General features: G+C 45.4%; 1 protein-coding gene across 6 annotated transcripts in view; it reads left to right on the top strand.

Moving 5' to 3' along the window:
* The window catches only part of RB1 (RB transcriptional corepressor 1), a 163,032-nt gene that overhangs the window by 120,803 nt on the left and 14,552 nt on the right, over nt 1–27,677 (top strand). For 2 of the 6 annotated variants that reach the window (XM_044431793.1, XM_044431790.1), the window contains 5 exons: nt 8,045–8,149; nt 9,000–9,113; nt 9,213–9,373; nt 10,837–10,867; nt 19,872–20,014. In XM_044431793.1, the coding sequence (XP_044287728.1) occupies nt 8,045–8,149; nt 9,000–9,113; nt 9,213–9,373; nt 10,837–10,867; nt 19,872–20,014 (554 nt within the window). Of the gene's footprint in view, nt 1–2,019; nt 3,653–8,044; nt 8,150–8,999; nt 9,114–9,212; nt 9,374–10,836; nt 10,868–19,871; nt 20,015–27,677 lie in introns of those variants that run through there. The other 4 variants (XM_044431791.1, XM_044431794.1, XM_044431792.1 and 1 more) reach the window with 4 other exon arrangements.

Below are 27,677 nucleotides of genomic sequence, written 5' to 3'. Positions count from 1 at the left end.
ACCGACACCCCATGTATCTTAGATGTGGAGCATGAGCCTGGTCCCAAGTGCCATTTCTCATCAGTATCAAGAGACACCCAGGAGGCCATAGCACCAATGTGCCTGGCAGCCCTGATTGCATCATTTTTGAAGGGTGAGATAAGAAACCCTCTCTGTCTAGGCAGTGAATATCTTCTGTTGCCTTGGGACCAAGGCTCACCTCTTCTCCTTTGCTGATCCTGAGCAAGGCTCACTCCATTGATCCCAACAGGCACAGGTTCCACTCACATGCACCCGTCTCCAAGTGGGAATACAGACTTGACTGGTCGCTGCTGCCATACTAGAGGGACTATGGCAGGGGCTTCTACCATGATCACTGGGCATCCTTTAATTCTGTAGATCTAGAGCAGCTGTACTGGAGCCCAGCTTGCTTTGACAGAGCCTCAATATGCTCCAAGGCCATGAGGCCAAAACCAAAACTCAAGATGCTGGGACCCAGTGTACAGCAGCGCAAATCCAGCCACTGCAGTCTTCCTCACTAGTCCTGGGTCCATTAACCTCTAGGCCTTGGTTCCAATCATTGGACCCCGGCAGCTGTCCATTAGACCCAGAGTCCATCTCATTGGTCCAACTTTCCAAGCCTTAGCTGGATGCAGGAGTGGCCCTCCTGGATGCACCCTCACCATTGGAAGATATGGGAATGTTCTCTGACTAGGTCCTGCAGATGGTGCACAGTTGGGGATTTAAACTCTCAGCAGGAGGGCTAGGAACCTGGTGTTCAAGGTGTATACAGAGAGGATGTGGCCAGTGGCCATACTGTTCATGGCTACACTGATGGACTCAGTACTGTAGGAATGGAAATCTCCTGTTTCCATAGCCCTTACACCTAAGAGGTTGGAGAATATGTACCACCAGTGCCATTCCTGTTCCAGCACCCTCCCCTCAACTCTATCATTGTGAAGTCAACCCAGGGGTCATCCAGGAGGGAGCACTCCATGCCTGATGATAAAACTACCTCCTAGATGCAGTGGAATGCTGGTTCTACTCCTGCACTGTACTGGCCTGTATGATAGCAAATCACCCAGCCAACATGGTTAAGTGCTGCTTCATGGTGTGGGACAGGATTGTTTCCCTATCCAAAGCCCTCCAATGGGAATCACAGGACCTGGCCAACAAACATCAGAACTGAGGTCACAAGAGATCCGCACAGCCAGGTACCAGATGGAGTGCAGTTGAGGAGCATGGCTGGGTAATAGACCATGAACAATACACCAGCACTGGCCTGAAAGAACATGCCATTTGATGGGGAGGGGCTATTCAGTGCAGTTACAGACTACTAGATGGCCTTGGTCCAGAAGACTAGGACCACCACTTAGAGGATGGGTCTGAACCAGCCACTGCCACCCAGATACTACACCACACACAAGTGGCACAACTCTACCTACCTGTACCAACCTGAAGTCTAGGCCCCCTCTATCCCAAAACATAGAGCAGATTCACAGCCTAGGTGGTGGGATGACCCTCCATGTTCTCACCAGGGCTACCAGGATCCAGACAATGTCAGACAGCTGTGCCTCTGACCATGAGCTGTCCACCTCTACCCACCCACCCACCTTTGGGCACCAGCTCCAGCCCTTTTTCCATGCTTGGACTGAGATCACGTTGGACCCCTGGGTCCTGTCCATCATTCAGCCTGGTTGCAGGATCGAATTTGAAGACCTTCCACCTTTAAGTACCATTAGGTGCACAGTCCCCCTCCACTCCCCTCTTGGAGGAGATCAGCTCCCTTCTCCAAAAAGGAGCCATTGACTGCATAGGCCCCAAAACTAGCCAGGAGTTTTACTCCAGATACTTCATGGTACCAAAGAAGTATGGAGAACTGTGGCCCATCCTGGACCCTGAGAGCCATCGAGAGCTTCATTAAGACTCAGGAAGTATCACATGGTCACATTACAAAATTTCCTACTGTTGTTGCAAGAGGGAGAATGATTTGCCTTGGTGGACCTGAAGGATGCTTACAGTCACTTTCTTCACTTCCAGATTGGAGATGAGGCCTTCCAATTCACCATCCTCCCCTTCAGGCTTGCACCATACATCTTTACGAAGTGCATGGCAGTTGTCTGTACCCACCTCCATCTACAAGGGGACCAGGTCTGCCCATAGTTGGCTGATTGGCTGATCATGGCTCCACTGAGGCAAGCCACAGCTGCTACATGTGACCTACTATTCTATCTGGGCCTCTGTATAAATATGGAAAAATCCTTTTTCACCCCCTCTGAGTTGTTCCTCATTGGCGCATGCCTGGGCTCCATCTCCAGACCTTCCTACATCTCCACCTCCCAACTTGGAGGATCCAACCCTGCTGGGCTGCAGAGAAGACTTGCCAGAAGACTTGCTGGAGGAAGTCCTGAAAACAACTACTTGACACTCATACAACCCAAAGTGGAAAGACTTCACCTCCTTCACCATACAGCACAGTTTCCAGCCTGCCAACTGCCTCATACAACAAATACTTCTGTTTCCGAACTCCATCTTCTGACACAGTCTCAGGACAGCTTCTATTCATGGGTATGGGATTGTGATTTCCACCTTCCATGCCGCAATACAGGGCTACTCTATCTTCTCTCATCAATCTTGCAGCAATTCTTCAGGGGCCTGAAAAAACTTGCTCCACCTATCTGACCACCTACACCAGCTTGGAGCCTGTCCGTAGTCCTTCAAGCCCTCACAAAGAAGCCCTTAAAGCCTATGGCCACCACAGACTTGTGACTCCTATCATGTTTGTCCATTATGCAAGTGACTTGGCTGTCCTCCAGCCCAATCCTGTTTACATCACTTTTCACAAGGACAAAGTGGTGCTCCAACCCAGTTCATAGTTCCTATCCAAAGTGGTCTCTGCTTTTCATGTCAGTGAGAATATAGTCTTGCTAGTTTTTTCACAAAACTGTCGGACCCGATTAAGACAGGACTCCATTCCCTAGACCTCTGGAGGGCCCTATCCTTTTACAAGGCTAGGACTGAACCTCTCCGACAGCAGTGCCTCTTCACCTATGGCAGTGCAAGCAAGGGACTCCCTATCTCCTCGTAGAGACTAGCAAAATGGATTGTGCATATGATCTTCCTCGCCTACAGGCTCTCTGGATTCCAGGCCTCTGGACCAATATGCACGCACTCCTCATAGGTGATTCCACTTGTGGCAACTTACTCAAAAGTGACCCTGCTTGATCTCTGTAGGGCCACAACATGGGGAAACCTGTCAGCCTTCATCTAACGCTACCTTAACGTCCATTCCAGAGGTATCTGCACCTCCAGCAGGGCAGTCCTATCTCCAGTCCTCCAGTAGTGTCACCACCCACCTCCAGGAGGTACCCTTGTTAGTTGCCCATGTGTTATGCACAGAGATCATGAAGAAAGGCAGGTTGCATACCTGCAATGGTCATTCTTCAAGTTGACATTGTGCATTCATACAAACCCACCTGCTATCCCCTATTGGTGTCATCCTGTAACACCAAGGCATCCTCTCAAAGGGACAGAAGTGTACAATGGCCATTTTGTTACTTCAGAACTGAGAACCAGGCAGGAGTCCCTCCCTCATGCCTGGGTGTTCCCAGGGGAGAGGCCTCTGCCAAATATAGTGATACCTTGACTCATGAACGCCTCAGTTCATGACCAAATCGGGTCTCAAACAAAAATTTCATAAAAATTTTAACTCAGGTCACAAACTCTGTATTGGGTGGTGACCGTGATCAGGGCCATCCCCCCCCCCCCCAGCACGATCATGTCCGTCTCCCCACCCCCAAGTGTGCCAGGATGACGGGCATGTGCAGGGATGACGGACACAATCGTGGTTGTGCTGGGGGAGGGGGGGAGATGGCCGCAAACATTGTTGTTCTTTGTCACTTTGCTTCACATTTTTCTGATTAAAAAAAAAACCTGTTACAGAACGGATTTACCTTATTTACATTGAACCTTACATTGAACCTGCTTAACACCGCCACCGCACACCCTGACCTGCCCACTGATGACGACGCTGCCCCAAAGGACGGATGGCGGCCACCGTGGGACTGGGGACCGGGACGATGTCGGCCTGCGGGCCCTCCACTCTGCCAGCGAGTTCTCCGCGAACCCTACCCTTGCCCCTCCCCCCCGGAGGGGCCGCAGCATTAACTCGCCGGCTGTGGCCGGTGGCCTTGGGCCAGCAGCCCAAGGGCATTACCGCTGTTTGGGCCTGTTCGGGGCCGTGCGGGGGCTGGGCTAGCCAAAGACACTGTGTGTGTGTGTGGGTGGGCTTTTGTAATTGGGTGGGTTGGAGGGTTTTATTGTATTTTACTTGTATTTTATTAGATTGTTTTAATGGATTCATGCCTGGCTGCTACTATGGGGTTGCCTGGGGAGCGCGTGTGCACCACTATTGGGGTGATTTTGGGCAATGGTTGATATGGTGTTGGGAGTTTAACGTGTCGACATAGAAGATGGAGGGACATATGGTTGACACCTGTTTCCCCTTCTGGTTATTCTCCCAACCGGAAGGTTCTGGGTATGCTTATCAACCGCCCCTCGGGCCTGACGGTGCTGTTGCTTAATGCCAGGTCGGTCTATAACAAAACATCCTTCATCCACGATTTAATTGTGGATGAGGGGGTCAATCTGGCTTGCATTACAGAGACCTGGGTGGGAGGGGGGGATGTGTCCCTCTCTCAACTGTGCCCGCCCTGGTATCTGGTCCAGCATCTGGAGGGGAAGGGAGGGAGGTCACTTTAATTTATCAAGCTTCTCTTTCCCTTGCGGGGCTTCCTGTTCTCTCGAGACCAGGTCTAGAGTGACTTTACCTGGCGTTGGGTGACCAGGACAGACTGGGGATTCTGCTGGTGTACCGTGCACCCTTCTGCCCATCAGACTCCCTGCCTGAGCTGACGGAGATCGTCTCGGACCTGGTGTTGAAGACCCCCAGGATGTTGGTCCTGGGGGACTTCAATCTCCATGTCGAGACTGTTCTGACCGGGGCGGCTCAGAACTTCATGGCCTCCACATGACAGCTGTCTCAACATGTCATAGGCCCAACCCATGAACATGGTCACACGCTGGACCTGGTTTTCTCGACGGGGCAGGAAGAGGGTGATCTGAGGGTGAGCAATTTGTGTCTGACTAAGTTGTCATGGTCAGATCACTTCCTCGTGAGGTTTGAGCTTGATGCCAGCCTTTCCCAATGTAAGGCTGTGGACCCTATTGTGTTGGTCTGCCCTCGGAGCCGGATAGATCCGGATGGATTCCTGAAGGCTCTGGGGGAGTTTCCGGTTGATAAAGCTGGCGCTCCTGTTGATGCTCTGGTTGAACTGTGGAAGGGGGAGCTGTTGACACGATCACTCCTAAGTGTCGTCTCCTGTCCGGCAGAGCCCGTTCATCCCCATGGTATACACCTGAATTACGGGCGATGAAGCGGGTTGGGAGACGTCTAAAGCGTAGGTGGAGGAAATCACAAGATGAATCTGACTGAGTACGCTTACGAGCTCATTATCGAGCCTATGCTGTGGCAGTGAGGGCTGCAAAGAAGAAATTCTTCTCCACTTCCATTGCCTCCTCACAGTGCTGTCCTGCAGAGCTCTTTTGAGTGGTACATGGACTGGTATATCCTGGCCTTAAGAAAGATCCCATACCACCCTCGATGGCCCACTGTGACGACTTTGCCCAGCACTTTAAGGAGAAAATCGCTCAGATTCATCACGAGCTGGACTCCACAAGTGATTCAGATCCTCTAGGGGAGGTGCCAATGACTCCAGTCAGATATTATTGGATGAATTTCAGTTATTGCGGCCTGATAATGTGGACAAGGTGCTTGGACAAGTACGTGCCACCACCTGTTTACTCGACCCTTGCCCATCGTGGCTGCTGACCAAAGCCAAACACAGGATTGGTGCCTGGATCCTGGAGGTCATTAACACCTCTCTGAGGGACAGCCGGGTGCCTGCTCCTCTAAAGGAGGTGGTAGTCAGGCTGGTCCTAAAGAAGGTGTCGCTGGATCCAGAGATGGCCGCCAATTATAGACCGGTGGCCAACATCCTGTTTTTGGGCAAGGTGTTGGAACAGGTGGTGGCGGGACAACTCGAAGCACTCTTGGATGAGACTGACTATCTGGACCCATTTCAGTCCAGCTTCAGACCCAGGTATGGTACTGAATCTGCCTTGGTCACCCTGTATGATGACCTGTGCAGGGGGGGGAGAGAGGGGGAGTGTGTCCCTGTTGGTCCTCCTGGACCTCTCAGTGGCTTTTGATACCATCGACCATAGTATCCTTCTGGATGGGGTAGCGGGACTGGGAGTAGGAGGCACTGCTTGGCAGTGGTTCCGCTCCTACCTCGACGGCTGATTCCAGAAGGTGGTGCTGGGGGACTTTGGCTCTGTGCCATGGCAGCTATGCCATGGAGTTCCACAGGGGTCCATTTTGTCCCCCTTGCTATTCAACATCTACATGAAACCGCTGGGAGAGGTCATCAGGAGGTTTGGGCTGCGGAATCATCAGTATGCTGATGATACCCAGCTCTACCTCTCCTTTTCAACTGATCCAGGTGAGGCAGTGGCTGTCCTGAACCAGTGCCTGGCTGAGGTAATGGGCTGGATGAGGGCCAATAAACTGAAGCTCAGTCCAGCCAAGACAGAGGTCCTGTTGGTGGGTGGTTTGAGCTCCTGGGTAGGTGACTTGGACCTTGCCCTGGATGGGGTTGCACTCCCTCTAAAGGACAGGGTCCGCAGCTTGGGAGTGCTCTTCGACCCAGAGCTGTCCCTGGAAGCTCAAGTGACCGTGGTGGCGAGGAGCGCTTTCCTTCAGCTTCGGTTAATCCATCAGCTATGTCCGTACCTGGAAGATGATTGCCTAGTGACAGTGAAACATGCACTGGTTACTTCCCAGTTGGATTTTTGTAACGCGCTCTATGTGAGGCTGCCCATGAAGACAGTCCGGATACTTCAGATGGTGCAAAATAAAGCAGCCAGGTTGCTGCCAGGGACTGGGCGTTATTCTCTTATAACTCCAGTCCTCTACCAGCTTCACTGGCTTCCCATTGTAGTCCGGGCTCAATTCAAGGTGCTGGTTTATTACCTATGAAGCCCTTAACAGCTTGGGACCTGGATACCTAAAGAAAGGAACGCCTTCTTCTGTATTTGCCCTCCTGCCCCTTGAGATCAGCAGCAGAGGCCCTCCTCCGGGAACCCTCTGTGAAAGACATTAGGAGGCAAAGTACCCCGTGGAGGGTACCCCAGAGAGGTTCGCCTGGTGCCGTCGTTATTTGTTTTTCGGTGCCAGGCTAAGAACTTTTTATTTCAACAATATTTTAATAACTTTTAACATTAGCTATATAGGTTTTAATCTGCAGCCAGGGTGGATCTGGATTTTATTTGTATTATGTTTTATTTTTCTTATTTTTTAAGCTGGCCTGAGGCTCTGCGAAAGTACGGCATACAAATATTCTAAATAAATAAATAAACCTTATGGGGAAATTTAATTGGCTCACAACCAATTTGGGTCATGACCAGAGTCCTGGAACAGATTAAGTTCATGAGCCAAGGTACCACTGTACTAATTCATGGGCTTTGGAATCTTTTCTGGACAAGCTCCACATATGTGCACAGAGCCCATATATGTGAATGCACAGATGAGCATTCAAAGAATTATTATTATTATTACATTTTTATACTGCCCATAGCCAAAGCTCTCTAGGCAGTTGACAGCAATAATCATAGAATCATACACTCAAGTCACCCATCCCACTTCTGCCCAGGCCTAACCCTGCTTAGCTTCCAAGATTAGGCAGGATCAGGCACTTCAGGCTACATGGAAGCTTGTATGACAGTTATAGGTAAGCAACTTGCCCTTATCCATGCGCTTGTAGTGTCTAGTTTAGATTTTTGCAGTGCTTTGTACCAATTCACAAGATTTATTTTAAAGTGGTCTGGTTAAAAATGTAGATCCAAACATTTTGAAGGCTAATAGTTACCCATCCCTGTCTCATACTCCCTGATGAGGTGCTTCCTTAATTGCAAGTTCTGATGACTGTTCTCTGCTTTTCAATAGATCCTGATGTGTTCCATGTATGGCATATGTAAAGTGAAGAACATTGATCTCAGGTTTAAAACTATTGTGACAGCATATAAGGAACTCACTAATGCAAATCAAGAGGTATGGAAAGATTTTCAATGTTAACTTCCTGTATAAATATTTGAATTAGTACTGTTGCCATTTCCAGGATATCTTTGTGACATAGTGCATTATATAGGCAGATCAAAAGGATTTCCATTGTATCCCAGTATTTAGAGTCATTTGAAGACAAAATAGTTTCTCCAAGAAGTACCATGTGTCTGAAGCATCTAAATATGATCACCAGAAAAGTGTAGCAGGTACTGATCAGCTCAAATGAATTAGTCACTTAAATTTAAAAGGGTACTGCATTTTTTTCAGTGTTCAAATTATATTTAAATGTTGTGTTTCAACTTTTTTATCCCACTGCGATGTTCCAAATCTATTGTTGCTTTTGGAGATGCTGCATAAAACTCCCTGGGAACAGCACTGACCTAAGATCCTATTGATAATTTCTGTGTTTCAAGAAAACAACTGGTGGGATTTAGAATATCTGATTCATAATTTACAAATAAGATCAGCTGGTGAAATTCAATAGCAGATATGTTTAAAATTTATAGCAGAAGTTTCCATGAAAGGGTAAGCTTTTGTGCATTCAGCTTTGTAAGCTAAATATTTAATTTTGCCTATTACTACAGAATACCTAGTCAGTAAATTGATATGTATGCAATTGGCCTAAGTGTTCCCATGTTCCTTTATGATGAATTGCTTTTCTTGGCTTATAGCTGATGAGTCAGATTCAGAGATCTGCTATATGAAAAGGTCATCTTGGCAGAAAATCTAACCACATAATGAGCACTATAGACTTGCATAACGAATGGGGTGTGGAGGAGAATACAGCAAAATGCTAACATTAGAGATTACTTTTAGATAATTTTCTAATCCTGTCTAGACATTCAAGTCTGTTTTGATCAGAGACGGACAATATGATTCTATCATAGTTTTCTACAACTTGGTGTTCATGCAGAGACTGAAAACAAATATTTTGCAATATGCTTCCAATAGGGTAAGTAATTTTGCACTTGTTTAGCTACACTATATTTAGCATAAATAAGCAAAAGTCAGAAAAACTCCACAGCACTCATTTAAAATTCTCATGTTACAGCCTCCAACATTGTCACCCATACCACAGATTCCTCAGAGCCCTTACAAGTTTTCTAACTCTCCGTTACGTCTTTCTGCGGGAAATAACATCTACATTTCACCTTTGAACAGTCCCTACAAATTCTCTGAAGCATCACCCACCAAAATGACACCAAGAACAAGGTTGGTATCTTAAGCATATGGCTAACATCCTTTCCTATGCCTATTCATAAGTAAAACCTCTTGGGCTCAGTGAGGCTCACTCCCAGGTAACTATATAGATTGTACAGTTATCTGGGAATGACTGTATGGATTGCTATATAGAATATATATAGACTGCTTAGTAATTCATTAAATCAAACACAAAAGCAAGCTAGTCAGGATGGGTATTTTTTCCCCTTTCCTTTCCTTTCCTTTCCTTTCCTTTCCTTTAAACTAAAACAGACCATCTTTTGCCATTCCTTCATTGCAAGAACCCCCTAGCAGTTAGCTTTACTGGTAATTAGTAAATTAGCTACAAGAAAAAACTTGCTTTAGAATTCTGTCATTATATGCCTTATATTGTGTGATTTGTTTATCAATGTTCTCAAGATTAGTTTTAAAAATACTGTTTTATTGATGCCATCAAAGAAAACTGAATGATCTATTGACTCAGGAATCGTAATGGGCAAGCAGAATGTAAACTGAACTTTCACTGTCTACTCCAGTGATATGGTATGTCCGTAATACCTGTCTGGCTCAAGCAAATCATTTTCATTGGGCTGCTGACAGGGGAGCCCAAGATGGAAGAAAAACAGCAATCAAAAAAGCAAACATCAAAAATTTAGTTTGCCACCTCAGAACTGGCCTGAATGGCTTGTTCATCATTAAAAATGGCTAGACCATAGTATTATTTCTCCATAAGCCGGATATACCAGTGTTGTCAAACATCTTTAAACCAAAGAGCTGAATTAAATGTTAGAGAAATTGGGGCAGGGGTGGGGACATTATGGTAGTCAATGGGTTGAAATGGGTGAGGCTTAACTACCAAGGTATTTTACCATAGAGCAGTGGTCTCCTTTCCTCATGGGCAACAACCCTAGAGCCCCCATGCCTCTTTCTTTGTATTAGGTCTATTGCTCCACTGCAGTACTGTCCCCACTAGATCTTTTCACCAACCCCAGGGCAGTAGTACTACCCATTTTAGGAACCACTACCATACAGTGCTTACTGTCAGTAACTAAGGCTTAACAGAATCATTTTAACCTTTTAGAATGGGGGAAAACTATACAAAAGTTGGGAAAGTTTGCACAGCTTTCTGGGGCAAGGATGTGTGGCTATCAGGAAAATTCTGGAGGACCAAATTGGGACCCCACACAATGCAGGATTTAGCTCCTAGTCTGAGATTCAATACCTCTCTGCATTATCAGTTAGGGAATTGTTAAAATAGGTGCTATTTTTTTCTTTAAGTTGCTTTTCAGCAATTTAATTGTAGTTGGCTTGATTTATAAAATCTGAGTAAAAATGTACTCGTGTTTTTTATGGAGCATAGTTATACAAGTTGCTTCATCTATTGCACCAGGTTTTTACATCTCATATATTGTGCATAGCTTTTTGACATCTGTTTCATAGGGAAAAAACTGCTTTTCCCTGTTCTTGTTTTACAGATTTTTGGTGTCAATTGGTGAATCTTTTGGGGTGAGTGTCCTGTTTTTATTTTTTTAATGTCTTTATTTAATAATCTACAAAACTAAACTACATCAGTAGAAATACAAAAAATATATCAATAACAAAAATAGAAACATAAGCCTAAAAATACAACTGGTGTACCGCTCCACCATGACCTTGGCTACATAATAATTAATTATTCATTTCCTCCTAATTAACTACTTCTCCTGTGCCTCCCCTCTTCAGGCCTACCCCCTTCCATCCAAAATTGCATTAAGTCACACAAAGGTTTGATACCTTTTACTTTTATTAACACATGTTCAGTAAACAACCCCCAAATGTCATTGAAATTCTTACTTCTCAGCCCTTTTTTCACCTTAATTCCACATGTTAATTTACTGTTAACAGCTATATCTCAGATTTCTTTAGCCATAAGAAATACTATTTACTTATTTGGAAATCCCATTTCACTTTCCAGTTATTTGCTATTATTAATCATACTGTAGTTACTAAATTTGCTATTAATTCTTTGATCTGCCATTTCCATTTCTTTGTATAAAGTATTGACAATAATGCAATTTCAGGTTCTGCATCAATATTTGAATTCAATATCTTACTGATTTCCTTAAAATCCCTTATCCAAAATTTCTTAATATTTTTGCATTCCCATCACAGATGGAAATAGGTACCCAATTTTTGACCACATCTCCAACATAAATTGGAATATTTCTTACCATATAGTATAGTTTTACTAGTGTCGAGTAATATTTCCATATTAATTTATAGAAATTTTCCTTAAATTAGCATGTTTTTAGTGTTCTCTTATTCCATATTTTCCCCATTCTTTCTTACCTATGTCCTTCCCCAAATCTATTTCCCATGAAACCTTGGGAAAATCATATTAGTTCCCCATATCTTGTAAAATCTTATACATTTCACTTACTATCCTTTTCGTATGCAAAATGTCTTGTTCTTCCTTATATAAAACAATATCTTCAAATTTGGTAAGATATCTACATATACCATTTTTCTTCATTCTTTAGTACATTGTTCTAGTTGTATAACATTCAATCAAGTTAGTTTTTCTTTTCCTAGTACCACCTTTATCCTTATTCATTTTCTCCAAGCAATTTTTAACCTAACAATTCGTTTTTCCTTTAACATTTTTCTTAAACTACTTCTCAGACTTTCTGGAAATCCTTCAATTTCTGTAATTATTGGTCAAATTGTCAGCACAACTTTTTTTTCTATTCTTATCCCAGATTTGCACCTTATTTTTAGGGTTATTAATACTTTCTTACAATCTTCTTGTCATCCTGTTTAAAAAAAGGTCTAAGCTATTGTACAATTTGTTGTTTGTTCTGGCTGTAATATAATGTCTGGTATATGTCTTATTTGATTCACTATGTAATATAATTTAATGTTCAGAATACTTAATCCTCCCATTTTTATAGATGACTTATACCATCTTTTCTTGCTTTCTTATCTCCATTAAAAGTATTAATCATATTTTGCCAATCGTCCAATTATTTTCCTAATATCTTAATCAGCAACATCCCAAATAAAAAATTAATCTTGGGTAAGATTTTCATTTTATGTACTGCTATTCTACGAATCCATGATAATCCTGTTTTCCTTAATTGGTGCATTTTATCCTTTATCTCAGATTTCAGTACATCAAAATTATTCTTTTTTAAACATTGGATTTTTTTGGAATGTTTATGCCTAGGTATTTGATAATTTTACGTCTCTTAATTTGAAATGAATTCTTAATTCCCTCCTTTTCTTCTTTATTGCAGTTAAACAACAGTTCAGATTTATCCCAATTAACCTGTAAACTGGGTATCTCTCCAAATCCTACTTAATGAGTTTTGATCTGATCCATAACTTTAAGTGGGTCTTTAATTGTTAACTGTGTATCATCAGCAAATAGACTACTCTTAATCTTATACTTAAATCCAATACCTTTTATAGTATAATTGCTAATAGTTCTATATCGAAAGCAAACAGTATTGGAGAAAGAGGGCATCCTCAGCCTACAGATATTTGTTCTATTAGACCATCAGCTATCACAGTTGTGAAATTTTCTGAATACAGTTCATTTATTATATCTTTAAATAGTGTTCCAAACCCTAATATCTGTATAAACGTCTTTATGTGGGCCATTCCACACAATCAAAAGTTTTGAAGAAATCTAATGCTATTACACCAGCTTTTATCCCTTCCTTTTATATGACTTCTATTACATCTAATACTCTTCTAGTAAGATCCATCATCCATCTTCCTACTATAAAACCACTTTGATCTACCTTAATGTATTTACTGATAAAATTATTCAATCTGTTTGCAAATATTGCTGTAAAGACTTTTGCATCTTAGTTTATCAAGGATATTGGTCTATAAGCTCCAAGATCTGTCAAGCCTTTATTAGGTTTTGGCTTCTGGTTTTAAATGATGATTGCTTAAAGGGAGTCAAATTGCACATTATATGAATATCTGACATTTCACTTACTTTTTTTAATGATAAGCAGCTGCTTGATGCTGTAAGCAGCATTACAAGGAGAACAAAGAGAAGTTAGCTCTTTCTCTGTTGGCTGCTTTTCCTCTCTGAATTGTTCCTCTCAACTTCATTTTTCCCAGGGCTTCATGCCTGTGAAAACAGATGATTGTGTTGCGGTGTACTTAGTGCTCATGAGGAGTGCTTGCCACTTACATTGGGGGTGGTGGCTGAGCAAACCCCATGCATCAGGAGATGGTCCTGGCCTTGTGGAGAGAGTCCATATGCTCATCCATTCAGATGTTGAAGAGCCTCTTCCTGTCAAACAGCATCTATTCTATATGGGCCCAAGCCTCCTGGGGGACTCCTCTAGAGCAAAGCCAGGCATGGCAGTGGATCGCCATAGCTCCCATCAATGCCTTATCATCAGTCCCCATGACCCCTTGCTACCTAGAGCTGATATCTAGGCAGCTTCTTGGCTTCAGCATGGACTAGATGTGCAGTGTCGCATAGCTCAGCAGGGAGGTGCTGTGCCATGTACCTCATCTTCATCTCTACCCTCTGCTGTCACCTCCATCTTCCAGGCTGCCCTCAAACCCTCTACGCCCAAGTCCTACCTGGCCAAGTGGAATGCATTCAGGCACATTGCAGCTTGGGTCTCGCCCCCTCTTCCTCGAAGATCTACCCATCTGTGATTTCACATTTCCATCCCCCCATCTAGGGGTCCATGGTCTTTAAACACCCCATGACATGTAGGTTCCTTCACTGCCTCTGGATCATTGCTCTGCAGGTACAGTCTTGTACACTGTCGTGGAGCCTCTCAGTTGTCCTTCAGGCCCTTACCAAAAGACCCTTTGAACCCATGGCAACAGCCGGCCTGTGCCTCCTCTTTTTTTTTAATAAGTTTTATTTGAGAAATTATACTCCTAAAAAAACAAAAAGAAAACTACAGACAACATCCATCATCAGAAACATCGAGCCCGCTGGGCCAGCCCCCACACCCTTCTTTTTCCATCTATGATAACATATTTAAATCTATGCTAAGTCCCATTTCTCTAGCCAATAATAAGATTCCCAAGTTTGATAGAAGTCAGTATCTTCCTTCTCCTTCAATGATAAAATCAATCTATCCATTTCTGCACAGTCCAGGATCATTTAATCAGGTGGGTAGTTCTTCACTTTTCCAGTGTTGAGGGAATGCAATCCTTACCGCAATGATAACATATAAAATCAAATACATTTCTTAGTTATTAATGTCCTCCGGTATAATGTTTAATAAAAAAAACTCCAGGTTTAAGGCTAAGGATTTTTGTAACACTTCCTCCACCATATATAATAAAAAATATCCAATTTATGTTTAGATATCCAACATCCATTTGACATATTTGGAAACTTCTTGGCTAATCTATTTGGCAACAGATACCATCTATAACACATTTTATACAAGTTTTCTTTATACAAAGTTATTAATGTTACCTTGATATTTCTCTCCCACAGCTTTTGCCACTTTTCGAGTTCAATATTATATCTAAGATTTTGTGCCCATGTTATCATAGTTTCCTTAACCTATTCATCATCCATTTTCCTATCAAGTAAGAAATCATATAATCTTTTAATCATTTTCTCATCTGATTTAAGCATCACTTGGTCAAATGCTGTTACGTCCTTATAAAAACTTCACACTTTACAATCTTTAGCCTATCTCAATTGTATCTGTACCTTATGCCACCAAGAGATACCAGCTCCCTGTTCTTGTATTTCTTAATTCAATTTCAGTCCTCCATCTTTATCCAAAATGTCATCATATCTTATAATCCCTTCAAAATTCAATGCATTTGGATACACAAAAGCTTCCATGGCTGAAAACCATCTTAGTAATTTATTATACAATTTTATCTTTAACTTTTCCCACACCAACATTAATGATTTTCTAATATAGTGACTAAAAAAGGACCATGTGACTTAACCTTCTCATACCACATATAAGTGTGCCAGCCCATTTGCAAATCATTCCTTTTAAAATAGAAAATTCTCTTATTTCTTCTTTACACCCCTACCTCTTCTCTCTTCCTCTGTTTTCAGTATCTGCACTACTGTTGTAAATCAGTATCCACTTCCAGTGTCTGTACTTCTTGTTGTCAGTATTCACTATTTCTCCTTCCTCACTATTTCTCTTCCTCTTTGGCACCTATCCCTCCTTCTTTTGAGGTACCCGGTTCTTCCTCTTCAAGCATACGTCTAAATTTTTCATGAAACTCTTGTGCCTTAAAAATTGAGTTCAATTTGTATCTTGTAACGGTCTAGGTAAAAAAAAAATCCTTCTGTCGTTAACCACCTAAACATAATCTCTCTCAAATATTTAGATACCTTCTCCATCTCTAGTATAACAAGCGAATCCCATAGTAACTTGTTCGTTTGCTTTATTAATTGTGTTTCTTTACCATTTCAAGTTTTTCATGCTCTTGTTGTATTTTTTGTGTATTCTGTTCAGTTTTAAGTTGAATGTCCGCCAATTGGGTTCATACCTACTTAATAGAATTATCCAGTTTGTCAAGACGTTCTCTTTGTTCAATTGAAATGCTTTCCTGTTGTGTTGACATCGCCTCTTGAGATGCTTGCAAGGCTGTTAAGGATGTCTGTATCGCCAGAAGCGTCATTTGTAGCTCTTTTTGATATTTTTCAACATCTGCTGCTTTAGGCTGATGAGTTGGATTCTGAGGAGCTGATGTAGGTGCTGAAGAGGAGGAAGAATGTGTTTTTTTTCATGATATAATTTTTACCAAAAATTACAAGACAGCAACCAAGAAACAAAGAGAATAAGAATTAAAAAAAAAAGAAACTTGCTATAAATCCAATAGCCACAGGGTGGCAGCGAAGGGCTGTTTTGTCTTTAAATGGCAAAAATGGCGTCACAAAGAAAACGAAAGTCTGTTATTCTTGGCATGAGAATTGTATTGAAGAAGGGTCCAAAAAATGGCCGATCAAAGTAAGCTTTATCTTCTATCACTTATTCCACAGTAATTATTCTGATTCTTCGCCCTTGGGGAGGTTAGGAAAAAAAGGTCTTTCTCTCCAGCCTCAAACTTTCCAAAAGAGGCTCAGTTCCTCTCCCTCAGATCAGTCGTCGCTTGAAACTCTGTGGGGGGAGGAAGAATTCCTCCATCAAAGGGCTTTCCTTTCTTTATGCCAATTAGTAACTGCTGCAGCTTTTTCACGGGTGGCATTGAAGAAAAAATAAATAAAAATGCTCACCCAGCAGCCGACCTGTGCCTCCTGTTGTGGAAGACTGTGTTTCTCATCACAGTCACCTCTGCTTGCCTCGTAAACAAGCTGTCTACTCTTAGGGTTGATGACCCTTCCCTCACCTTCCACAGGGACAAGGCGGCCCTCCATCTAGACCTGCAATTCAGACCTAAGGTCACTTTCCTCTTCTACATCAACCAGGACATTGTCCTTCCAGCCTTTTTCCCAAGTCCCTCTACCCCTGTCAAGGTGTCTCTCCACCTGCTCGACATTTGCCAAGCCCTCACATTCTGCAAGTCCCATACAGAACCACTCCAGCATGCAAACCAGCTATTCATCTGTTATCATGGCCAAGGAAAGGAAGACCCCGTCTTTTCCCAAAGATTCTCCAAGTGGGTCTCCAGTACCATCTCCCTCACCTATGAGCTGGCAGGGCTCAATCTCCCCACACACATTTGCGCCCACTCAGCCCGTACATGCTTGTATGGGTACAGTTGTAGAGATCAGACCACGACCACCTCAGTTGCCAAAATCATGGTTCTAACCATGGACCAGTGGGACATTCCAGCCCCAGGACAATCTCTGGCAATTGTGCTGTTAAAGAGATTGTCAAAAAGGGCCCATTTGGCAACCTTTTTGGAACAGACAAGAAGAGGAAGAAGAAAACTTTTTCCCCAAGGACAGTAGTCTCCACCTCAGCTACTGTCACTTCCTGATTCTCCTGTACAGGCAGTGCCTCCTTACTTGGTAAGAGAGACAGCTCCAATTGTGTCAACCTCTAAAGAGATCTGTGTCCTCATATTCAAAGTGTTAAGGAGCTCCCCTGTACCCCTATTACTGCCCACCACTGTTCAAGCCTTCTGAACTTGTACGTATAGTTTGAACATAATTGTTGATACTGAGAAAGGTCATGCTTACCTCTTTCAGAATGAGACTGTTTTTCAGATTGGTCAACCCCTCTCTACCATCCTTATTATGGAAGTGATTATGCAGAGGTTCAAGAGCCTCCCTTCTCACAGCAACATGTTTGACCTATTACCAAGACATGCCACATGGTGCTGCTGCACATCAGAATGAAATGGGCATTTCCTGACCACCTCTACCACATTGGAGCTTCAATTAACAAGAATCCTCCCCTCCCCTCCCCACTGTCCATAGAAAGGGCCTCTGTTAGAGCCACCATGCCTCTTCACCCTCAAGACTTAAGGGTCTGAAGGGAAAGACTAGATGACTCTCCACATTCCTCCGACACCAACTGTCAGTTGGACACAGCTACCCTTACCAAATCCCTGCTTTTTATCTTTTCCCCTCCCCCTAACCCCCTTTCAAAAACAACAACAACAACAACCTTCTATCATCTTAACCTTGAGCTATACCTTTCTTACCACTGTACTTCCTCCTTTTCTCTTGATGGCACAGCAGGCAGCTTTCCACAAGTGCTCTCAGTGTGGAGCTAAAATGTCTCCAGCTGACCTACATGCCCTATATCGCCTTTGCCTAGGAGAGGGACATAGAACTGACAAGTGCAGCCACTGGCAATCGTTCATGTGGCAGGCTCAGAAAAAACAAGAAAATTGGCTGCGCAAAATGTTGTGGGACCAATTCTTGGTCGCCATGAAGAAGGTCTTGGCTGATACTGGCTCCTCTGGAGGGTCCAAGGTCTTCCAAAAAAACCCCTCTTGCTCATCCAAAGGGGACTCAGCTGGTCCTGATGGAAAGCACTCCTCTTATTCTCCTCTGAAGAAACATAAGGAGAAGAGGAAGCATGTCAGTTCCGAGGAAGCTTCGAAACCCAAACACCCCAAGGATAGACCCAATAAGACTGAGCGTTGGCACAAAAAATATGCTAAAGTGTCTCGCTCTGAGCTGAACGATAAGCCTGTCTTGGTACCGACCGAGCCTCCCAGCCTCCAGTCGGATATGCAGGTGACACCTCCAGTGTTGCCCCCACGAATCACCATCTCTCTGCACTCCAGTCCCAACTGCTCGGATCCATTCGCTCGAGCATCCATCTCGGACAAAGAAATCCATGAATCTCCGCCTCAGTTGGGACCTGAACACCCACCTGCAAGGTTGCCGACACCTACACCTGCCAGGCATCCATCTCTGGAGGGATCTCCAAGGGCCCCTTATTGCCCGTCCTCCCTCTTACCTCCACAACCTCCTGCACTGCAACCATCGCGGTACTGGGTACCTCTGCCCTATGGGGACTTTGACCCCGAGCGCTTTGACCGACCTTATTCATGGGATTTCTATCCCACATAGGGCTTCTTCCCACCACCACCAACACGTTGCCACCATTCCACCCCTCAGTCGGTGTCTAGGGACGCTCCACCAACATCTCCAGAGGGCTTTTCCTCAAGCCCTCCTATGAAACCAACTCAGGTTCAGTGGAGTCCCAACAGATCTCCACTTGTCCTGATGCTATCATAGCTGATCAGGGTCACAGGTTTGAGTTTGCTGACCCTCCCAACCTCGCTTATGACCCTCCCAACCCCCTTTTTACAGCCCAGCATTCTCTCCATCATGCAGGCCACCCTTCAACCCTCCTTATTGAAAGCCCTTTATGCCCTTCATCAATCCAGAGGGGTCTCAGCCCACTGATGCCCCCACAGAACAAATGCCAACCCACCTGAGAACCCACTTAGCGCTAGTCTCTCTCCCCTCCCTCTCCCTCTCTCACAATGCTTCCTCAAGTATGCCTAGCAGTTATCTTGTATCCGTATCCACCAATCTTGGGTCCCCCAGGTTCCCCCAAGGGCCTCAAACTTCACCCAACCGGTCCTTTGGCACACCCACTGAGCCTCCTGGCAATTCTAAAGCCCCCACCCACCGGGATGTTGTCACCCTGTCTTCTTTCATGAAGTGCCTGCACAGGCAGCACGGCTCGTGCCTATGCCAGCAGGCCCTTTGCCTCCAGCACATCACTCACAGGGCAACCGCTGCTCATGCCACCCCTCATGTGCCCCTGTGACTGCAACCTGTCTTTCTTTAGTTTGGATGGAGATATTTTTCTGTTGGAATTGAGTGACAGATGGCTAGTAGGTTATCTCCAGCTCTTAGGAGTTTTCACAGTGTCATTTATTCCATTTTATTTCTATACCACCCCAGATTCAAAGCTCTCAAGGGAATGTCCTTGCCTTGGAGACTCTGAAGGAATTTTCAGCAAAAGTTACACAAATTTCATGTAATATTAGTTAAGTTCTCAACAGCATTGTTGTTGTGTTCAGAATTAAAATTTGTCATACTTTAAAGATAAAAGGTTGAATATGATCTGTGATCTGGTGTTTCTAGGCTTCTGAAAAGTTTCAGAAGATAAACCAGATGGTATGTAACAGCGATCGCCATCTGAAACGTGGGGTTGAGTTAAGCACAGGCCCTAAACCTCTGAAGAGGCTGCGTTTTGATACTGAAGGACAAGACGAAGCAGATGGAAGGTAAATTTACTTTTAAATTGGTCCTTTCTGCCTGATTATTTAAATTGTCTTGATTGACTTTATTCCATCAATTTATCAATTATTTTCTGAAGAAAGGGGCAATGGAATATACAGTATATCACAGAAGTGAATACACCCCTCACATTTTGTAAATATTTTATTATAATTTTCATGTGACAACACTGAAGAAATGACACTTTGCTACAATGTAAAGTAGTGAGTATACAGCTTGTATAAGAGTGTAAATTTGTTGTCCCCTCAAAATAACTCAACACACAGCCATCAATGTCTAAATCGCTGGCAACAAAAGTGAGTATACCCCTAAGTGAAACTGTCCAAATTGGGCCCAGAGTGTCAATATTTTATGTCCACCATTATTTTCCAGCACTGCCTTAACCCTCTTGGGCATGGAGTTCACCAGAGCTTCACAGGTTGCTACTGGAGTCCTCTTCCACTCCTCCATGACGACATCATGGAGCTGGTGGATGTTAAAGACCTTGCACTGCTCCACCTTCCGTTTCAGGATGCCCCACAGATGCTCGATAGGGTTTAGGTCTGGAGACATGCTTGGCCAGTCCATCACCTTTACCCTCAGCTTCTTTAGCAGGGCAGTGGTCGTCTTGGAGGTGTGTTTGGGGTCGTTATCATGTTGGAATACTGCCTTGCGGCCCAGTCTCTGAAGGGAGGGGATCATGCTCTGCTTCAGTATGTCACAGTACATGTTGGCATTCAAGGTTCCCTCAATGAACTGTACCTCCCCGGAGCCGGCAGCACTCATGCAGCCCCAGACCATGACACTCCCACCACCATGTTTGACTGTAGGCAAGACACACTTGTCTTTGTACTCCTCACCTGGTTGTCGCCACACACGCTGGACACCATCTGAACCAAATAAGTTTATCTTGGTCTCATCAGACCACAGGACATGGTTCCACTAATCCATGTCCTTAGTCTGCTTGTCTTCAGCAAACTGTTTGCAGGCTTTCTTGTGCATCATCTTTAGAAGAGGCTTCCTTCTGGGACAACAGCGCTGCAGAACAATTTGGTGCAGTGTCGCGGCGTATGGTCTGAGCACTGACAGGCTGACCCACCACCCCTTCTGCCTCTGCAGCAATGCTGGCAGCACTCATATGTCTATTTCCCAAAGCCATCCTCTGGATATGACGCTGAGCACGTGCACTCAACTTCTTCAGTCGACCATGGCGAGGCCTGTTCTGAGTAGAACCTGTCCTGTTAAACCGCTGTATGGTCTTGGCCACCATGCTGCGGCTCCGTTTCAGGGTCTTGGCAATCTTCTTATAGCCTAGGCCATCTTTATGTAGAGCAACAATTCTTTTTTTCAGATCCTCAGAGAGTTCTTTGCCATGAGGTGCCATGTTAAACTTCCAGTGACCAGTATGAGAGAGTGAGAACGATAACACCAAATTTAACACACCTGCTCCCCATTCACACCTGAGACCTTGTAGCACTAACGAGTCACATGACACCGGGGAGGGAAAATGGCTAATAATGCCCTATGTGGACAGTTTCACTTAGGGGTGTACTCACTTTGTTGCCAGTGGTTTAGACATTAATGGCTGTGTGTTGAGTTATTTTGAGGGGACAGCAAATTTACACTGTTACACAAGCTGTATACTCACTACTTTGCATTGTAGCAAAGTGTAGTTTCTTCAGTGTTGTCACATGAAAAGATACAATATTTACAAAATGTGAGGGGTGTACTCACTTCTGTGATATACCATAGGTGCTCTCCCCCCCGCCCCCCCGTGTGTGTGACTGCTTAATTTAGCAAAGTAATAAAACTTACACTAAATTTTGAAAAGCAATTGCTTCTGTTTCTGAAGAGGTGAGCTATATTTCGCACTGAAATAATGCCTTGCTTATTTGTCAGTGTGGAAAGGTTTAATGAAATCTTTAGCTGAAATCAGCAACTGACACCTGCCCAAACCCCAAAGTGTGCTCACTAGACCCACTTCTACTCTTCCCCATCCCTAGTTGAGATTTCCTCCCTCCAACTGTGATTTGCTTCCTTTCCCACCCCAAGTACTACAATTTCTTTCCTTTTACCCCCTACTGCCAAAGTTTCCTTCCTCCCTACCCCCTCTAGCACTACTGTTGTGACCTCCTTATCACCACCACTTGCTCTGTTCTAACAGGAAGTCAGTATATTGTGACACTTCCATTGCCTCTTTATGTTCTGATAAAATAAATCATGCCAGAAATGGCAGGGGAAGTGGGAAGAAAAGGAAAACTGGAAGAAGGGGAAGGAGGAAATCATGTGCTGGATAATGTGTATCTACCCCAGATGACATTTTGTGGTGATGCCTGAAAGACACTGTAAAATGTGCTGACAGACCAGGACAGGTTACCTATTCCTGCTCTAGTTATATAAGTGATTTTTTTTCACCTCATCTACAAATGAAAGCTAGAATAGCTAGAGTTCTTCATCATGATCTCTGTACATCACACACATATGAGCTTATGCGACAGCAAAAGGCCTAGGTCAGAAGAAACCTCTATAGCTGGAATCTATCTATATATAGATGCATGCTCTCTTCTTGTTTTTTTTTTTTTTTTCTTCCCTCTCCCTGGAACTATTTCCCCCGCAATGGCCACACTAGTCCCCGCTCCTTAACTGCATGGTCACAGACTAGCTGCTGAAGAGTGCCAGGAAGATGGCTGATGCCTCAGAGTCCCCCTTAATGCTGAGACTTGTGGGCACACAAGAAGCACTGCTGTGTGAGCCCCCGCCCAAATTTTCCTACAAGCAACTTGCTCCCTTACCATGGACACCATCCCTCTGACACTGGACCAAGGGACCTCTGCTGCGCAAGCCCTAGGGTGTCCTTGACTGAGATTCACTGACCACCACTGGCACAACACAAGCCTGCCCTGGAGTGCCACTGCGACCTGCACCCAAACACTGCTGCAGCCAAAAATCGTGTGCCAGTGTGTTCTGGCACCTTTCACCTACCTACAGGCTGCCCCAACCTGCCTTCAGGTGCTATCATCTTTGTGGCCTGATGCCCGCCACCATCAAGACTCATTTCCAGCTGCCGCTGGGGCATGCTGCACGCCCATGCTTCAGCTTGATGCCTGCCCAATGCCAGGTGCTGCCACTGCTGTGGCCCGCCTCTGAGCGCCAGTGTGGCTTGCTGCCTGGCAGCACCTTGCCTTGTTCCTTAGTGCCTTGACAGCATCCCTCTGAGCACCTCTGCTACCTGCCTGATGGTGCTGTCGATGCAGACTGATTCCGAGCACGACTGATATGCAGTTGCGCTCTGATGCCGTGCCCAGCCAAAGGCCTAGGGAGCTGTGGTCAGCATGCCACATCTTGTGCCACTGCCTGGCCACATCACTGCTCCTCTAGCATGTTTCTCTGGGCCCTGCCCCCCTCTCCCACTGGGCCACAACCTGCAACCCAGCACCCACCATGCGTTGCCCCTGCCAGCCAACCTGGCACTCCAGATAACTGATGGCTTAGGGCTGACCATATACATGCCACGCTGACATAGAAGCCTCTGGACAGATCCCCATCCCCACTCTGGCACCACTGCTGTGAACAGCACACGTCAGTGGGCAGAGTTGGCAATGCCTTCATGGCCTTGCCAAAAGGACCACGTGGGCCCCTGTTGTCAACCTTGGATGCCACTGTGCCCCTGCGCAGCCTCTCCCACAGGAGACAGGGGGTCTCTAGCATAGCATCTCCTAGATGACCTCCCTGAGACAACCCACCTTGTCTACTCAGAGCAGCTACTCAGGGTCCAATCACCAAATCAAGGTCACTCTGCACCAAATTGATTAGAGTGATGAAGTTCTGATTGTCCAGTGGCCATCCTTCCTCATGCATGGCTGCATCCCACTGCCTCCCCCGGGATAAGTAGACATGCACAGCTGACATGCTTTTGACAGGCAAAGACTACTCAATGTCCTCATGGATGAGAGTGTGGGCCTCCCATACTAAGCCTCACCACAGCTAGATGCATGGGATTTGACCACCAACAGATATGCCGTGAGGGCTCCTCCCTGCTCAGTTCCAGGAGGCGTGGCACCTAGCCCTTCCAGAGGCCACCAGCAAGGCACTAGCAACTCACTTGCAGTATCAAAAACTCTATCCAGGTAACTATCCTCACCTGCTCCAACTTGGCAGACTGCCTGGCCACCGCCAACACAGCACATGGAAAGCAACCTCTTCCAACTCCTGGGCCCTATCTAGCTGATCAGGGTCACAAGTTTGAGTTTGCTGACCCTCCCAACCTCGCTTATGACCGCTGATATTCATGGCATTGCAGGCAGAGGTAGAAGTAGCACTGATCAAGGGAGCAATGCAAGGTCCCCTGGACCTGAGCAGGAGTCTGTCTTTATACCACTGCTGCTCCGTGTGCATCTCCAAGACCATGACAGTGGTCCCCACACACCTTGCATCGTGGGACATTCAAGTCTCCCCATATCTAGCCTGCTGGCTTTCCCACTACCTGTTGAGAACTGACCCTCAGTAAGCTATGCGTAACTCCTGCTTCCGTGTGCAGACCCTTGGGGCCCCTTACAACAGATGCCTCAGTCATGGCCTGGGGTGCCCTCTGTGGAAGCCTACACAAACAGGGCCTGTGGTCCATAGTGAGGCACAGCTGCACATCCACCTCTTGGAGACACTAGCTGTGAGAAAATTCTTCACCTCCTCCTCTGAGACCCTGTGAGGGACACCAGGGACAAATTGCTATGCCCAATACTATGGTGACATGTTGCCCACATAAGCTGGGTGGTGCGTGTCTGGCCTGACCCTTCACTCTAGCATCCACCACTCTGCTGTGGGACACAGACAGGGAGATCTGCATCACAGTCACCACGCAGCAGGACAACCCACCAACATTCCCACCACTTCAAGCCTCTCTCCCTGGGTACCACATGAGCACAAGCCCAGCTGCACAGTCCTCCAGATCTCCTGTCACAAGTGGTCAAGCCTGAGAAATGTCTCCCTGCCACCTTTCCCCAGATCACCTAAGAGGATCGCCAAGTCTCAAGGGAACAGACAATCTGTGTAGTTGCAACCCCCTTTTTACAGCCCAGCATTCTCTCCGTCATGCAGGCCACCCTTCAACCCTCCTTATTGAAAGCTCTTTATGCCCTTCATCAGTCCAGAGGGGTCTCAGCCTGCTGAAGCCCCCAGAGAACAAATGCCAACCCACCTGAGAACCCACTTAGCGCTAGTCTCTCTCCCCTCCCTCTCCCTCTCTCACAATGCTTCCTCAAGTATGCCTAGCAGTTATCTTGTATCCGTATCCACCAATCTTGGGGTCCCCCAGGTTCCCCCAAGGGCCTCAAACTTCACCCAACCGGTCCCTTGGCACACCCACTGAGCCTCCTGGCAATTCTAAAGCCCCCACCCACCGGGATGTTGTCACCCTGTCTTCTTTCATGAAGTGCCTGCACAGGCAGCACGGCTCGTGCCTATGCCAGCAGGCCCTTTGCCTCCAGCACATCACTCACAGGGCAACCGCTGCTCATGCCACCCCTCATGTGCCCTGATGGCTGCAGAAAGAGAGAGTCCCTATTCCCCAAGGACTCTGCACATGAGATCCCTACACTATCTGCCCAGCCTGCTAGATGGCAGTCCTTGACCTTGTTGTACACCTGAGCATACACTCCACACATTCCTGGGCTGCCTCAACCACCCATTGCTGGCACCTAGATGCACAGCATCTCTAGAGCTCCCATGTGGTCTATGTCCTTGACCGCTGGCTGCCACCACACAAGGCAAACTCTCTTGGCTGTGTGTTCCTCTCATCAGTCCTGCAGTAACGACAGCCCCTCCATCCTAAGAGGGGTAAGCTTGCCAGTCACCCATATGTGCACATATGATGTACAGAGACCACAATGAAGAAAGACAGGTTGCTTACCTGTAACTGTCATTCTTCGAGTAGCCATCTGTGCATTCACACAACCCACCCTCCATCCTGTCATCAGCTAGCATGCCCCTGCGCTTATGTCTCTGTCCATTCAACTTCCTGGGGATGGTGCAGTCTCCAAAGTTCTGAGGGACTGGGCAGGACCCCTTCCCCCTATAGCAGGACTCCAGAGGGGATGGGCAGCCCCACCCACTTTGTGATGCCAAGCTGTAGAAATTTCTTCCGACCTAGGCCTTAGTTGCACTTAAGCCCATATGTGTATGAATGCACAGATGACTACTCAAAGAACAGGCCATTTCAGGGGCTGATCCGGAGGGTGATGGATCTTTGGGAAAGAAAGTTTTGGATCTTCCTCCTCAAAGGGTGGAATGTCCCTCCTCGAAAGTTGGAAAGTTCTCCCTTGAAGGGTGGAAATCTTAGCTTCTAAGATAGAATAATATGCTGAGATTCATGACACGACGGTGGCCAGGCAAAGGAATACTTATTCATCAAAGAGGCTTATTATGATCAAAGGACTACTCATGAGCCAAGCTCTAAAAAGAGGACATCTGAGACAAGTTTCCAACATGATGCAGTTGAGCCCTGAGTGGGGTTTCTGATAAAGACAGGTTTCTTACCTGTAACTGTTGTTTCCTGACCTGAAATGACCTGGAGACATCCAACTCAGGAGGTTCCAGATCATTTTTGAAGAGGGTTCCTCTGGTGGAGGGGGTCTGGTATCTTGACAGTTCCCTTAGTCCTCTTTTGATTGCCGCACGGCAGCCTTGTAGGCTATCATCTCTGTTAGTTCACTTCTTCCTGATGGAAAATTATAATGTGCTAAGATTGATTTTCATTTTTTTCTATTAATCTGCTTTATGGTCCGGGTGTCTCCATCCTATTTAAACTGATGGCAAACGTCACCTAAATGATATCCCAATGGTTCTGGAAACGCTTGAGGAACATGTCCAACGTGTCTGTTCATACTCCTAGAGCTTCAGAAGCACTACTTGTATGGCAGATTGGAAAAATATACATTCCATAAGAAGACACAATTTTTAGGGTACATTGTCTTCCCCGTGGGTGTCTGTATGGCCCCTCAGAAGGCCCAGGTCATCCTGGAATGGATTTCCTCCACTTCTAAAGATAGTCCTTGGTGTTCACTTATTTTCTTGGCAGTTCATTCAAGACTTTTCATGCCTCATCACTCCCCTCATGGTCCTGCTAAATAAAAGGATAAAACTTCCCTGGATGCCTACATTACAAGGAGCACTTGCTCAGCAGAAAGCCACATTTACCTCAGCCTGATCCTGGTTCATCCTGATCCCAGTTTACCCTTTCTCATCAAGACCAGTGAAGTTATGAAAACTACCTTGGGTTCCTCACAAGATGAAAGAATGCAGGATATGAATCAATGTAGCAATAATCATAGTAATAATTTGTAATCACTATGAAATGTGAGGTGGTTGAATCTCCATCAGTGAGGGTGTTCAAGGTTAGACTAAACATGCACATGCTCAGACTAGATGGCCTAAGAGGCACCTTCTTACTCGCTATGTGTTTCTGTCACACAAATGAAATGGAAGCTGAAGACTGATAAATACAAAATTGTATTTTCTAGAGATAGTAATTTATTGTTAAATTTCTATTTCACCTGCCAAACCAAGCCTGGGCTCTCTTAGCCAACTGTTTTCTTGCACTCAGGAAGCAGTCCCTGAGACTTTCTCAAAATGTGGAGCATAGTCAGGGAAAGCAATCACTGGTGAGTTGTTTTTCTG

This window comes from Varanus komodoensis, unplaced genomic scaffold, assembly GCF_004798865.1.
Source record: "Varanus komodoensis strain SLA01 unplaced genomic scaffold, ASM479886v1 scaffold23, whole genome shotgun sequence".
Lineage (NCBI taxonomy): Eukaryota > Metazoa > Chordata > Lepidosauria > Squamata > Varanidae > Varanus > Varanus komodoensis.
Note: the sequence above shows the minus strand (reverse complement) of the source record. Positions and strands in the feature narration are given on the sequence as shown.